The sequence below is a fragment of the Salmo salar genome, chromosome 15 (assembly GCF_965601325.2).
Source record: "Salmo salar chromosome 15, fSalSal1, whole genome shotgun sequence".
NCBI classification, from domain to species: Eukaryota; Metazoa; Chordata; class Actinopteri; order Salmoniformes; family Salmonidae; genus Salmo; species Salmo salar.
Window position 1 is genome coordinate 81,042,440 of NC_138305.1, and position 16,738 is coordinate 81,059,177.

The window sequence follows — 16,738 nt, forward strand, 5'->3', positions numbered from 1 at the left end:
AGCTTTCATTCTAAACTCTAGGGAGAGAAAGGCATAAACACACATCCACCAGCACACATTCCTTCACATCACCTACAGCACCCGATGTCACAGGAAGGCCAAAAAGATCCTTAAGGACAACTAACCACCCGAGCCACTGCCTGTTCACCCCGCTATCATCCAGAAGGCGAGGTCAGTACAGGTGCATGAAAGCTGGGACCAAGAGACTGAAAAACAGCTTCTATCTCAAGGCCATCAGAGTGCTAAATAGCCATCACTAGCACATTAGAGGCTGCTTCCCCATATACATAGACTTGAAATCACTGGCCACTTTAATATTGGAGCACTAACTTGAATAATGTTTACATATTTTGCATTACTCATTTCATATGAATATACTGTATTCTATAATATACTACTGTATCTTAGTCTATGCCGCTCTAACATTGCTCATTTATATATTCTTCATTCCATTCCTTTACTTACATTTGTGTTTATTGTGTGTATTGTTGTGTATTGTTAGATATTACTGCACTGTTGGAGCTAGAAACACAAGCATTTCGCTACACCCGCAATAACATCTGCTAAGCACGTGTATGTGACCGATAACATCTGCTAAACACGTATATGTGACCGATAACATCTGCTAAACACGTGTATGTGACCGATAACATCTGCTAAACACTTGTATGTGACCGATAACATTTGATTTGATGATTTTGATTTGATCACCCGTCTAAAGCACTGACACAGTCATACTCACAGAGGATGAGTCAACCCCCAGCAGAGGCAAACTATCTCCGTCTCTATCTGCAGGGGACAGTTACTGTCATGTCAGTCACTCTGTCAGCACACCAGACAATTTGACACTCAAAAGCATGGATTTGCTATTCCTTTTGTGCGTGTGAGCTGTGTCTTTGGGATCAAGTCCAGGGTCCTGGTTTGCCTGCTTGCATTCTCACATGAATCCAGTGTCTCCAGGTTCTAAGAATATCCCCTTCACCAATAATCTCCTCTTCTAGATGTTCAGTCCGTTATTATGAAGGATGACGAGAGTGGAATAGATCAGTTAGAGGTAGCCTAGAAATCCTGAGAACAGAGAGCGCTTCAGAGGAGAGGCGATAAAAGGAAAAATAAAAAACAGGAGAGAGAGAGAGAGAGAGAGAGAGAGAGAGAGAGAGAGAGAGAGGGCACACTAGTTCATGTCATCTTCAATCACGTCCCCACGGAGTGCCAGCCTCCCAGCTTCTCCTCCCAGTCCCAGCTAGCCTGCAGGTGTTGTCCTGCTGTCCCCTCTCACCATGCCTGACTTTGCCTGTTGTTTCGGTCACTGGGCTCTCTGCATCCACTATTTGTGTCTGAATTGATATGTCTAGCTATATTTCATATGTAAATGTTGGCATTGTGGTGTGCAATGGTGCAGTCAGTGTTATAGAATTAGCCACTGTAACCCACCGGGAGTCTCTCTGTCTGTCTTTGAATCTCATTCATTAAAGTCTCTGTGCACACACCCATTAATACAGTACAGACATGCACTTTAACAGCTGACAGGGTTGGTTAACTGCTCACGTCAGCATTCGGAGAAATCAAAAAATGTCACATCGAATCATCTAAGGAGGAGATGCATTTAACGAGCCTGTGATGTAACGTGACATTTCAATGCCTAGGAGAGTTGTTTTTAAAATCCAGTCTCTTAAAAATCTATCTAAAATACCAAGCCAGGGAGCGAGAAAGTCCTTCAGTTCTGGGTACCTTACAAGTGGAGCCCGGGCCCCCCTCGACTCATTTTAATTTCTCTGTGAACACTGTGGAGGCCTGAGTGTCTAAATGCACCTCCAGAAATAACCTCACAGAGAAGTGGTAAATGAATATTTCAGTTGTGCTGCTGACTGTAAGCCAGGCCAGGCTGAGCCAGATCTGTTTGGATTTTTAATATTTTTCTCCCCAGGTGTTTTGTTAACAGGGCTTTGCACTTTCTCACCAACCACTTTATCCCTTCCTTTGCATAGGCCGACTCTGTTTTTCTGCTGTTTTTTTTTTCTCCACTTCGTTATATATTTCTTTTACATGCAACACACCTAACTGATGAAAATGGTTAAAGGAGAGTGAGAATGATAAAACATTACAGAGAGAAAGGACTATAGGAAGACACAAAGCATATTCTGATACAGAATAACCTTTGAACTCACATTGTTATGGCCCCTAAAAGAAGTCATTTTGATGAGGAGCTCGTCTGCTCATCAAGTTGCTGGTCTCTATTCTTTGTGGTAGTGGGAAACACGTGTTCACAGTCCAGAGGAAGGTACAGTATATGACACATGGAAGTGTTGAGACCCGACGAGTAGAACAAACAATATTTATTGTACTCTATATACAGACATTTACAGAAATATTCAATATTGACAATAGTTCTGCTCCTTTAGGCTTAGGAATCACATTCCTGTTTATAGAGGATGTGACTTGCTTTAAAAGGTAGTTGCTGTTAGATTGGTCACATGTCACAACTGTTTTTATACAACTGTTATATTACATTGATAACTACTGTATGTTCTATGCTTATTGCTAAGAAGGCATATGGCAAACTACCAACTGTAATTATTTACCAGCAAATAAAAGCTAAATAACCATGAAATTAGCTACTTTGGTTTATTTAATATAAATCCATGCTGTATACATAATTATAAACTGGGTGGTTCGAGCACTGAATGCTGATTGACTGACACCCGGGGTATATCAGAACGTATACCACAGGTATGACAAAACATTTATTTTTACTGCTCTAATTACGTTGGTAACCAGTTTATAATAGCAATAAGGCTCCCCTCTGGGATTTGTGGTATTTGACCAATATATATGACCAATATACCACGGCTAAGGACTGTATCCAGGCAGTCTGCGATGCGTCGTGCATACGAACAGCCCTTAGCTGTGGTATATTGGTCATATACCACACCCCCTCAGCCCTTATTGCTTAATTATATCACAATGTAATTCAACTTCCACCAATGTCCAGTTCAGCTCCAGATAGTGCGTGTGTGTGCGTGATACCTTTTCCCTCATGCACTCCCTCACAATCCCATTGACAGTAAAGGCATCAAGCTAGTAACCAGAAGCAGGGAAGTAGAAACACTTCCTGCGTTGGCCCTAGGTTGTTCCCTAGTACTGTCCTTCTCCCTCACTGTCGCTCTTTCCTCCCCCTCCCACTTCTCCTCCTCCTCCTTCTCCTCCTCCTTCTCCTTCTCCTCCTCCTCCTCCTCCTCCCCAGGCTCTGTGTCTGTCTCCGCTCTGTCAGCCATGGTTGGCTCAGGAGCTGATGAGTAGTCGGGTTGTGTCCTCGGTGGTGATGGCGGTGTGTCCTCGGTGGCTGTGGCGGGGGTGGTGGCTGTGGCTGTGTGTGTGGAGGGCTCATTAGTGCCTGAGGGAGAGCTGTCCATTGTCTCCTTCTCTACATCAGGCTCCTCTGTAGGCTCAGGGGCATCAGGCACTGTGGGAAACAATAATGAGAAATCTTCTGTCTTCGAAACTGATTACAGGGTCCCTAGCCCAAAGCAACAAATCAATCTTCACAAAGAGGGAATATCATGATCAACCACAATTGGCTTGACATTTAGGTCAGGTTGGAGAGGATGAGATTTGACATCTGTTTTCCAAGACACTGGAGGTAGATAGTGAGGTAAAATGAATTTGGGGGACGGAGAGGGGGCAGGCAGGCGGAGTTGCGGGCAGAGTTGTGTGATTGACATGTGCTGAATTCCTACCACAGAGGTTCTGGTCACATCGCGGCAGGTTGTCTGGACACTTGGAGCACCATTCACCTTCCTCATAGGGTTTCTCATCATTAAAGTTACCTCTGAAATGCGAATGGTAACACAGGTCAGCGGTCACTCTGTCAGGGCTGTAAGTCAGGGATCAACCCTAACCCCAGAATGGTATTACAATGTCTCTATAGGTGTAATGCTAACCCTAACGCAGTCAGTGAAATGCAATGGTAAGGATTCATTATGTTAACTGAATGTCTAAGTGTAGAAATAGGAGATGAATGTGGAATTTAGTCCATGTTCTCTGGTAACATACTTACGCTGGATAATAATTGCAGACGAGGAAGGTGACTTTCTCAAAGGACAGCCCCTCCATGGTGTCACAGCGATGAGCAGCACAGCCCACAGAGTGAGAGTCCGCCCACACCATCTGAAACATCCCCAGCAGTCTTGTATTAATGTCTTCATCATCATCATCATCATCATCATCATCACCATCATGACCATCTTCACCATCATCACCATCATCATCACCTTCATCAACATCATCACCATCATCACCATGACCATCATCACCATCACCATCATCATCACCACCATCATCACCTTCATCAACATCATCATCATCATCACCATGACCATCATCACCATCACCACCATCTTCACCACCATCACCATCATCATCACCACCATCACCATCATCATCACCACCATCATCATCACCACCATCATCACCATCATCATCATCATCATCACCATCATCATCACCATCATCACCATCTTCACCATCACCACCATCATCATCACCTTCATCAACATCATCACCATCATCACCATGAACATCATCACCATCATCATCACCACCATCATCACCAACATCATCACCACCACCATCATCACCATCACCATCATCATCATCACCATCATCATCACCACCATCATCACCCTCATCACCACCATCATCATCACCATCACCACCATCATCATCATCACTATCATCATCATCACCACCATCATCATCATCATCACTATCATCATCACCATCCTCACCGTCATCATCACCACCCTCATCATCATCATCACCACCATCATCACCCTCATCACCACCATCATCATCACCATCACCACCATCATCATCATCACTATCATCATCATCACCACCATCATCATCATCATCACTATCATCATCACCATCCTCACCCTCATCATCACCACCCTCATCATCATCATCATCATCATCACCACCATCATCATCACCATCATCACCACCAACATCATCATCATCATCACCATCCATCATCATCACCACCATCACCATCATCATCATCATCATCATCACTCACTATCACAGGGGTTATACACACAGGAGTAAAGACATAAAGGAATATTCCACCTGTCACAGTTGTAGTACCGTAAATTCCGGACTATAAACCGCAACTTTTTTCCCAGGCTTTGAACCTCGCGGCTTAAACAATGACGCGGCTAATATATGGATTTTTCCCGCTTTCAAAATTTTTTTTCTCCAAAAAAACACATTCTGTGACGTGCTCAGTTTTTTGCCGGAATGAAGCTTTCATTAGACCAATGAAATTGCCGAACGGGTTACGGTCAAACAACTTTTTTGTTTAATGTTTAGATTAAATCGAGCGCTCTCAAACTTCCCATCATTCTGATTACGGTAGTCATTTTGTCACCCTCATCATGGCAAAGACACAGAGAAATGCATATGATGCAGCTTTCAAGTTGAAGGCGATTGATCTGGCAGTTGGAAAAGGAAATAGAGCTGCTGCACGGGAGCTTGGTCTTAATGAGTCGATAATAAGACGTTGGAAATAGCAGCGTGAGGAATTGACTCAGTGCAAAAAGACAACTAAAGCTTACTGCTAATTTTGTAGGCACCTGCGGCTTATAGACATGTGCGGCTTATTTATGTTAAAAAAAAAAAAATTCAATTCAATGGGTGCGGCTTATATTCAGGTGCGCTTAATAGTCCGGAAATTACGGTACTGTGTTATAAGAGGTGTATTCTACAAATACAGTAACTATTATCTCCCGGTGTCACTCACCTGAGTGTAGTGTCCACACATCTTGTCATCCTGGCAGCTGTTGTTGTTGTAGTCGTAGTCTAGGTGCTCCAGGAACCACTTCTCCATGGCAATGTTGGGGTCAAAGAGTCCGTTGGACACAAACAGGTTCTCTCCCATGTTCAGCTCCTCTAGATCCGGGTTGTGCTCCCATATACACTTCACAGCATAGCCCTCAGCTATGATCTTCAGCTTCTCATCCCATTTCTGAAGGGGAAAAAGAGACAAACCATCGTATTACTGTAGACTACCAATAATGTGCTTGACTGCTACCTGTAATCTGTACAGATGTAGTGCTGCAGACTGAACGACAGAGGGAGACATTAACCAACACTGAGGACCAAAACAGAACTCAGTGTTTCAATAGTGTACAACTTCAAACTACTTCAAATTAATAATTCTATTCAGCATATCCACCACATTGCAAGTAAGTTTGATCCTAAAATCACATATGTCCTATTACTCTGATTCTAAAGAGGGAAAAAATAATTTTTGCAAGTGGCATTCTAAAACCAATAGCTATGATCCTATCTCTACCCCTATCTAAATACCAAGCTTTCACGGTTGATCTAGACAGCACAGCACTGGCAGATTGTAATACAAGAGGTATGCTTATGAAAACATTGGTGGAGACACTCTATTGCTAATGGTTTTGAATGTAGCTATTTATTTATTTGATGTATTTATTTGATGTATATTTGATGTATTTATTTGATGTATGTGCCAATTTATACTACCCTAATAATTGAACAATTCCTGACCCGGCCACCCGCCAGTCGACATTGGTATTTCCTTCTAATACTGCCTGTAGCAAGAGGAATTTCCTTCTCCACTATTGAAATGTTAAAACTGCAAACCGATAAGGGAGGGTTTGTTATGTTAACATTGGAGGAGGACAATGACTATCTCTGTCTAAAAGGATCCTCTTTAACTTTAGACATAAATCATACTGTACATTACATTAGTCACACCTTTAACTTTAGACATAAACCATACTGTACATTACATTAGTCACACCAACATTCCCATGTAAACCTCATACTCCTTTTTATGTTCCTTCCTTATTAAATCAAACCTTTACTTAGGAACTTATAAGGAACCTTTCAGTAATACGGGTATTAGAGGTTGAGGAATGTTAACTTATCCCACATAGTTTCAGTTCAATTCCTATACAGGTATTGTAATGAGCAAGAGGATGAGGTGGCACTTGACAGATAAGGCTTGATCTTGATTTAGCTCGCCAAAAGTTATGGTGGTAATTGGTTCGAAGAAATGAAGAGATGCAGTATTGTACGAACGCGTATTGTCTTTGTATCATGACCTGTCCAGACAGAGACGTCCAGTGTGGAGTCATGTGAAGTTCAGGTTATTTGTCACCCCATGACTCTAAACAAACAGGGGTCTTGTGTTGGAGGCTGGGGATACTAGTTGAAATTCCACAACATCTTGCATCCTAGCCTCAGGACATCAGATCTCCTCCTCTCTGTTCTTGGGGAAACAGAGTTGTACATCTTTGTCATGCTTCAGCCAGAGAAAACAAAGGCGTCCCCCTGACCATCTGGTCAGCATTAGATGCTGTGTCCAGTACACAGAAAATCAAGGACATTCCACATGGGGTGTGACTCTGCAGATGAAACCTGACCAAGTAGTGACGTAGAAAGCTGTGATATATGAGTCAATGACATATGGCTATGTTTTGAAACACCCATTAAAATTTCATTGAATCTTCCATAAAAATACAAATAAAAAGTTACATAAATTTCTTGTTTATAATAGGTATGTTCTGTTTCTTCTTGTATAGTCCACATTATCTTTCTTTCTCCAGGTAATTGATTACTGTGATGTTTGACGGACATTCCTGTCCCAGGACATCTAATAAACCTGTCATTCACAGAAGGTGAGGATGAAGCAATGCTTAACAGGAAGTTACTGTTTAACTGTTGAAATGTTGCGGTTTGTTGGTCATGATGACTCATGATTCCACTCAACTGCAATTAATGCTTTAATGCTATGAATGAATGATATGAACCCATTCATGAAAATGGCCTCGGTGTTGCGTTCATCTTAACACAGAGACAGGCAGAGACCCAACCCTGGGACTGCCAGATAGCAACTTTAGCATGTACATTCCACAGTGTGCACACTCACACACACACTCACTCACTCACTCTCATGCATTGCATAACCCTGGACTCAACTCTGAACACCCACTCACTCAGTCACGGTGGGGTGAATCAACACAGAAATGCACTGAGGCACAGACAGGCTCTATCAGCAAAGTAATTAACTTAACTCTGGATGTCGACAAACGTTTTGTCTTGGGATTACTTTTATCATTGATATGCTGATTTAAACATGGGGCAGCGCTGTTTTTGTCAACTTTACTGGGTGGTAATATGTATTAGGTATGATGCATCTTCTGCAGCACTGTGGTAAATGTTCTGCACAACAAGCTTTTTGTCATTTATGATATGTTGATATCATGTCAAAGCAATGGCCATGACACTGTAGATGCAGGCAGAGTTTAGTTTTGATGCAAGGCCATTTTAAAGCTGAATACTAACGGATATGTTAAGTTGCTGAAGCACCCATTTCATGTACAATACTGAACAACTGGCAGCATTGCACAAACATAAATATCATTCAAAAATCCCCTCACCAGCAGAAACCTATGTATCTACATCCACCTGAGATCAATTCTAATACACATTAACCCCATGAGAACAACGAGTACTACTAACCACACCAGGTGACAGCAGTCAAAACAGGGGTAAACTCCACCAATCCCACCAGCCATACAGTAGTATCCCAATATCCAAGAAGCTCCTCACCACAAAGGGTTAAAACGTATTATTTCCACCTATTCTGATGCAGAAGTGCCCAGACTGAACCCATCCCGCCACGGACAGGTAGAGATCCAGGTAGAGATAACCTCCTATCCGTCCCCCCAGTGATGCTGCGCTTACCACTTTACGCATGTAGGTGGAATTGGGCTCCACCTGGCCACGGTAGCTGTTGTGCAGCTCCACGAGGGTCTCTGTATCTTCCTCGCTCAGCTGGCAGGAGGCTGGACACAGGGTGACGATGACATAGAATCCCACCAGGCCAGCCCAGAGAAGTGTCCCCCTCAGCATGTCTAGGCAGTAAAGTCCTCTCTTTCTATCTCTCAAGGGTCACTTCAGATGTCTGCCAGTATCGAGGGTGTTGCTCTATGTGAATGTGTGTTTCCAGTGTGTAGATGTGTGTTCTGCGAGTATGTATATGTGTGTGTGAAAATCTTTCTTTCGGTCAATGTACTTGTGTGTGTACTTATATGTGTATGTGTGTGTATGTGTGTGTATAGTGTGTGTATAGTGTGTGCTTCAGCTGCTCTGTCTCTTCTCCTCTTGGATCTCAGGCTGGAGATATTAAGAGGGAGTGACTCCACCCCGCTCTCCACAGGAGAACACCCACACCACCCTCACCCTCACTAGGTCACATTACACGCTGCTCTGACTGGTACGCACCGACACCACTTGAAAACAATCGGCCTATTCTTACGAATCTGGTGTGATTTCAGGCTGGACACAGATACAGATCAAGATACGTTGAGATACAGATACTGTTCATATCTCTGACTCACACGCAGTTGGCCTTCACTCTGTGCTCTCAACACTGAGTCAGGACACAGATTTCCCTGTGGTGCACCTGACAGGAAAGATCTTAAATCCAAACATGGGAAGACTGAGCAGCATCAGGCAGTTGACCTATGTTGTGTTGTATCTCACCCCAGTGTCATATTTACTTTTATTCTCCTTCCGTTACAGCTCTTCATAACAGAGGAATTTCCATAGCTGATAAAGAATGTAATGTGATCCTATGCGGTGGGTTGGGTGGGACGTGATTCACTTGGCACATACACATCTCTGTACCATCAACATTTGGTAGCTACCAGACCTCAATGTGGTCATTCAGATTTCAATTTTAATTTCCAGGAATGCATTCCTTATGACAATCAAATTAAAGAAATGCTTATTAATTTTAGGGACACATTCCTAAATCCTGAATTGCAATGGGATTTCATGATTTCAGTTATGACAATGTAACGAACAAAGCAGGTTCCCAGTCCATAAGTCATATAATCCTGCTGGAACCGGGGAATGTCCCATTGCTCACACCAGGGTGTTTTTACATGGGGCCTTTATAAGGTTCAGGGCAGTACATTCAGCACACTGAGACCCTTCCATACATTATCTCAATACTATTTCATGAAAACATACCCAGTATGAGTCTATGACAGACAGGAGTTTGCACTGCAGAAAAACAACAGATTTGAGCATGTGATGTTTGCTGTCATTCATTCTAGTGGTTAACATTCTGTTCATGAATTACACATGCGGTAGGTATCAGTCATATTGGAGTGTTCACAGGAAAGGTTTATTTCATTTTTTTTTGCGTCACTAGAGCCATAGAGGGTGTGGGCCTCTGAGCTCCTTAAAACTTCATTAGACCAGAGAAGTGGGGCCAAGTCCCTCACATACACATAGCAACCAAACACTCCAGCTGTCCATGGTCAGTAGCTCGGTATGCACAGGTCTGCAGAATGAACTGAAAGCTGAGACCTGATAAGCTGATCCTGAACCCTCCCAAAAGCCCTTCTTCCAGAATGTGCTCCGTGACTATAATGCCACAGGGAGAACAAGTATTAGAGTCGTTCTGAGAAACCTTGCCTGAGAGAAAAGCTTTCAAAACAACTACGACTTACTTACAGGAAATGTACAATATTACTACCAGCTGAGAAGAGGATTGCATCATTTCATGACGTTAACCTCCACAGAAAGGATCTCTCCGCAATGTGCTGTACCTCAAATACACACCCTGGTATCCATCCCTCTCTATACAATGTGTTTATGCGCTTTAGCAACTTAATGGAGGTAGGAGTAGTTTTTCTCACACATTAAGTAGAGTAATTTATGAGGACTTGTCCATGGATCCGCCCTAGCTGTCCTGCCATAGGGGAAGAGACATTTCTCCCTGGCTAAATAAGAGCAGAAACCACAACTCGTTAATCAGAGCTACATCTGAATTAATCCAAATCAGATACATTCATTTTTCATTGATGGAACACAACAACAACATGTCACGAACTCGCACTTAGCTTGTTTTTCTCTGTCATAATCTTTCCTGTTATCTTTCATGCAGGGCTAAAGGATGACTCGACCAGGCCTTTCTGAATCCTGTTTTTCTAGGACACAGCTATCTTGGTTGCAGATGCAGTTTGATATCAAAAGTACATACCACTACAACGCTTGAATAAGCACTAGCAGCTTCACTTTGTCTTTATTCAATAACACCACTTTCTGTGAGTTTACCTCAGCCTACTATCTCAGAGGTCTTAGCAAAGTGATGAATGGACAAGACAACAACATAAAGGCATTAGGCATTCCCTCAACCTCTCCTGGGGTGTTTCAGATCTTCACCGTAGATGTATCCCTAGTTCTCCAGCATCATACCCGCCTTGGTCTTGACTGGATTCAGCAGGCCTATGACAGGCTTCAGATGGCCAGAGGAGAGCTCTGGAGATCCACACTTTTCAGGGATCTAGAGCCCAGTTCTGAAGTCATGGTGAGCTATGGTACAGGTAAACACACCCCAGGGCTGCCTGTGCCCCTTTGGCCTGACCCAAGCCATGGTTGAGCTTGAGCAAGAAGATTAAGTCCAATCTCAGATTACTTTCTAAGAGCTTGTTGATATTGAACAAAGCTCAGTATGTTTGATTGTTATGAATGGGGTCAAATTAACAATTCTTTCAAAGTGACACAGAGGCTAGTTTTACATGTCCAAGTGTGAGTAAACATTCTGAATGACAGTGTTTACATGGGTGGAGATAAGGATGATTTTATTGTCCATTACAAAAATGTAAAATCATACAACCATCAACTTTGGCATGGTAACCAATTTTTTATTTATTTCACCTTTATTTGACGAGGTAGGCCAGTTGAGAACAAGTTCTCATTTACAACTGCGACCTGGCCAAGATAAAGCAAAGCAGTGTGACAAAAACAACACAGAGTTACACATGGGATAAACAATCATACAGTCAATAACACAATAGAAAAATCTGTATACAGTGTGTGCAAATGAAGTAAGGAGGTAAGGCAATAAATAGGCCAATAGTGGCAAAGTAATTACAATTTAGCAATTTACACTGGAGTGATATATGTGCATATGAGGATGTGCGAGTAGAAATACTGGTGTGCAAAAGAGCAGAAAAACAAAAACAAATATGGTGATGAGGTAGGTAGTTGGATGGGCTATTTACAGATGGGCTGTGTACAGCTGCAGCGATCGATAAGCTGCTCTGACAGCTGACGCTTAAAGTTAGTGAAGGAGATACAAGTCTCCAACTTCAGCAATTTTTGCAGTTTGTTCCAGTCATTGGCAGCAGAGAACTGGAAGGAAAGGTAGCCAAATGAGGTGTTGGCTTTGGGGATGACCAGTGAAATATACCTGCTGGAATGTGTGCTATGGGTGGGTGTTGCTATGGTGACCAGTGAGCTGAGATAAGGCGGAGCTTTACCGAGCAAAGACTTAAAGATGACCTGGAGCCAGTGGGTTTGGCAACGAATATGTAGCGAGGACCAGCCAACGAGAGCATACAGTTCACATTGGTGGGTAGTATATGGGGCTTTGGTGACAAACGGATGGCACTGTGACAGACTGCATCCAATTTGTTGAGTAGAGTGTTGGAGGCTATTTTGTAAATGACATCACCGAAGTCAAGGATTGGTAGGATAGTCAGTTTTACGAGGGTATGTTTGGCAGCGTGAGTGAAGGAGGCTTTGTTGTGAAATAGGAAGCCGATTCTAGATTTAACTTTGGATTGGAGATGTTTGATGTGAGTCTGGAAGGAGAGTTTACAGTCTAGCCAGACATCTAGGTATTTGTAGTTGTCTGCATATTCTAAGTCAGAACCGTTCAGAGTAGTGATGCTAGTCGTGCGGGTGTGTGTGGGCAGGGATCGGTTGAAGAGCATGCATTTAGTTTTACTAGCATTTAAGAGCAGTTGGAGGCCACCGAAGGAGTGTTGTATGGCGTTGAAGCTCGTTTGGAGGTTTGTTAACTCAGTGTCCAAAGAAGGGCCAGATGTATACAGAATGTTGTCATCTGCGTTGAGGTGGATCAAAGATTCACCCGCAGCAAGAGCGACATCATTGATATACGCAGAGAAAAGAACCGGCCCGAGAATTGAACCCTGTGGCACCCCCATAGAGACTGCCATGAAGTGCAGACGCACTCTTTTTGGAAGTGTTCCATCCTGCTTATCATATTGTAGCGATCCTCATCCTATGAGACACTTAACAATTCACACCAAGTGAGTTATTGCAATTGGTGCGATGAATAGGGTGTTTGCCTTTCACCCCAGCGTCCTGGGTTCACTGCCGTGCTCTGCAATATCATCACCTCAGAGAGACATGAGATGTATTTTGCAATTAGACACTAAGAGGTTCAGAAAACCCTTCATACTGCGTAATGTATTACAGTATGAATTAAAGTAAACGCCCATTAGAGTCTTACAGGTGTTAGACCTGGAAACTATGGTGATGCCTGACTGCTTCAGTTACGTCTGTCTGTGTATGCAGCATGGAGCTTCTGGATGTCTGGCCCTGGACTCTGCGGCTGTCCTCTCCGTTCTCTGGCCTGGCTGTTGCCTTGGTGACCATGGTGCAGGAATACAGGCAGATTTTGGGGTGGAGTGACTTCTGGCTACAGCTGTGTATGACTTCAGCTCTGGGCTCTAATTCACTGTGTTCTGCCCCTTAGGACTCCCCCCAAAACTCCCCTCCCCATGCATCTGGAACCTTTCACATCACAGGCCCTCAGTGCAGAGCAGCTCCCCGTCATCCTCTCTCTCTTTATCTACCAGGAGGCGTGCTGTAGAGAAGCAGGGTTCTGGGAGGAGCCTTTTCTGTTCAACTTGATGAAAACTAAGTTCCCCAGGACAAGTTAAATGAACATCTTTTGCCTTGCAAAGACATAGAAATTGTGTTCCATAACCTATTTTGATTCTCAGAGTTTGACTACAAAACAACTGCTACTCATCATCAAGTACATGCAAGTATGCATGTGTAACCCTAGAAAAGGTTGGATATTTCTTACATTAAAAATGTCATCAAATCCAATCAATGCACCAAACTTTTTCCAGGCCTAGAATTTAAGTATGACTTATTCTCTGGACCATCTCAGGCAGGGACTTGTATCCTTGGGGATATTACACAATTTGTTTTCTGATGGGAATTCTGCAACCACTGCACGGTGCTCAGAAATTCTGAACAGGAAATTACTTCTCAAAGAGACATTTGTTGTTTGTTTTTTCAATGATTATGTGGAGTGAAGAACACTTCAGAAGCACTAGAATCATCAGCACCCTTCTCTCTGATTGGAGACATGCACCGACTGTACTCTATGATGTGTACCTCAACTGAAAATCGAAATAAAGCATTGCCAAATCAAAAGCATTGGTTGTTTTCCTAGGCAAGTCAAATGCAACATAAAATGACTCAACTGACATCTACTGGACAACTATAATTCAAACAAAACAAGCGCATCTCGGAAGAGCAACTGATGACATTCTACTGTTGTAAGTCTCTCTGGATAAGAGCGTCTGCTAAATGACATAAATGTTAAACGTAAAAATGTTACTGTCTATTTGATTCATATTTACATAACCTCACTTTTTATTAGATTTGTCCTATTGACGGTAGTGTGGAACAGGTTATGAATATAGTATTGTGAAAACTAAGCAGAAAACGATGAGCGATTCAGACAGGCAGTGCCACCTGCTGTTGATTACGTTTACATTACATTTTAGTCAGATCCAGAGCGACTTACAGTCAGTGCATTCATCTTAAGGTAGCTAGGTGAGACAACCACATATCACAGCCATAATGAGTACATTTTTCTTCAATAAATCAAAGTCAGTGTCAGTAAGAAGTAAAACAATTGTGAGTGTTAGTAAGAAAGGCAAGAGTGTTCTTTTTTTCTAGTAATGAATCCTTGTGGGCTACAATATTACTGTTATCCAACATACAGTACAGTACGTGGATCTAATTCAATCTTTTTCATTCTACAAAATATGAATGTTTCTAATTGTAACACATTGTAGTTGTACTATTTCAACTATTTGCAGAGTTGTGTGTAAGAATGTTTCAAAGGTTAGAACAGTGTGTGTGCTCTTAGCGTGTGACTTACTGTAGTCATCATTGGGAAATCAAATAAAAATAAAACATCCGCATCACATTCAGAGTGTTGCTGCCTGGCCTGTGTGGGTGGAAGGTCCTGAGAGGACTCATTTCCTCATCATGACTGATAAATAATGCAATGGCCATGGACCTCCATTCAACTGTACAGAGCTAAATATTTAAGAGATAAACATGTACTTTTACACTATGGTGTATATGTTAACGTTGATGGTATGGATGACTAATATTGCTGAGTCTGACTAAAACAGTCTGTTAACAGCAGGAAGTGATGTATGGCCATGACAGGAAGTGGCTTGCTCAAACCCTCAGTAGCGGATTCAGGCCTGTTGACCAGCCTCCCACCCACGTAGCAACCACCACAAGCCTTACTCATCAGGGATCTCTGTACAGATGATGCATAGATCTTATGTTATAATTAAGCTTTATCACAGAAAGCTCATTCACCCTCACTAAGTTTCATGTGATTTACTGGGCACATACTTGGATTAACTTGTACCTCCGATATGAATACCTCTAACGTGTTACTATGACCTTCCTTTACTATGGTTTTCCATAAACGTACTGTTATACTCTGATTTTCCTTTATCTTGGTATTTATGACTAGCTTGTCGCTTGAAATGCCCTCAATCCACGGCGGTAAAACAACATCAACGTCACGTAATAGGAAAGTACCAAACATTTCTGCAGTGAGATGGCTGATGTTTGTGTTAAATCAACATTATTGTTACAGATCAGATCGCTATTGTAAAAGATCATCTGTTCTCAATGACTTACCTGCTTAAATAAAAGCTAAATAAATGATTCAAATAACACTGTTATTCAATTTGTCGCCCAGCAGTTTCCATCACATCAATGCTCATTTCCACTACAGTTTCATAAACAACATCTGACATTTCGACCCACAGTGACTGTTATTCACTTTTGCACTGTCAAGACACTGTGATGAGATTAGAAAATGCTTGCAATATGGCTCTCACATTTGACATATTATCCACTCAATGGTTGTATTGCTGTAACTGTGCATATCGGTCCATTGTTTGCATGTTGTAGCTGTAGAGAAAATAATAGTCAACTTAAAATTCAGATGTGAGGTTAGTGCGCTCTCCTTCCAGGTTACACAAAAGCCGGTGGCACTGAGTCTGCAGGGGTGATACAGCCTTGAATATCTGTGTGTGTGTGTGTGTGTGTGTGTGTGTGTGCGTGCGTGCGTGCGTGCGTACGTGCGCGCGTGCGTGCGGAACTGAGAGTATGAGAGAGTGAGTGAGTGGGTGAGTAGAGAGGAAGCGTGGAGAGGTAGAAGAAGTAAAAGAAAAAAACAGTGCTCTCATCAGCTTCCCTTAAGCCAAGGAGCCCAGTGTTAAGACTGCCTGTGTCTGTAATAGCTTATCTGGACTGAGGCCCTGGTCGTCACACAGCCACATAGTACTCACGGACAGAGGAGATTCTGAGGGCCAACTTTGATTGGCAGTCCCTTGCACTGGTGCGTTATCTTCCAGGCCTTTCTCATTCAGTGCGATAGCGACAATCACAAGCCAGAGTAAAGGCGTAAGTATACTGTACTGTATGGCTGCAGGTGGACTACAGATTGTTTTCCCCCATCATCATGTTAACGCCACCTTTTAGCCGAGAACATGGAAGACTCTGGTCAGTCTGATGCTGTATGTCAGCCCATACA

At 42.7% G+C, this 16,738-nt stretch overlaps 1 protein-coding gene across 1 annotated transcript; it reads right to left on the bottom strand.

Moving 5' to 3' along the window:
• Positions 1–2,321: 2,321 nt before the first annotated feature.
• LOC106572096 (peptidase inhibitor 15) lies at positions 2,322–9,244 on the bottom strand. The gene is made up of 5 exons (XM_014145922.3): positions 8,788–9,244; positions 5,804–6,028; positions 4,058–4,167; positions 3,738–3,829; positions 2,322–3,463 (listed from the first exon to the last, which is right to left on the bottom strand). The coding sequence occupies exons 1-5, from the start codon at positions 8,953–8,955 to the stop codon at positions 3,048–3,050; spliced, it is 1,011 nt and encodes a 336-aa protein (XP_014001397.1). The 5' UTR covers positions 8,956–9,244; the 3' UTR covers positions 2,322–3,047.
• Positions 9,245–16,738: the final 7,494 nt, after the last annotated feature.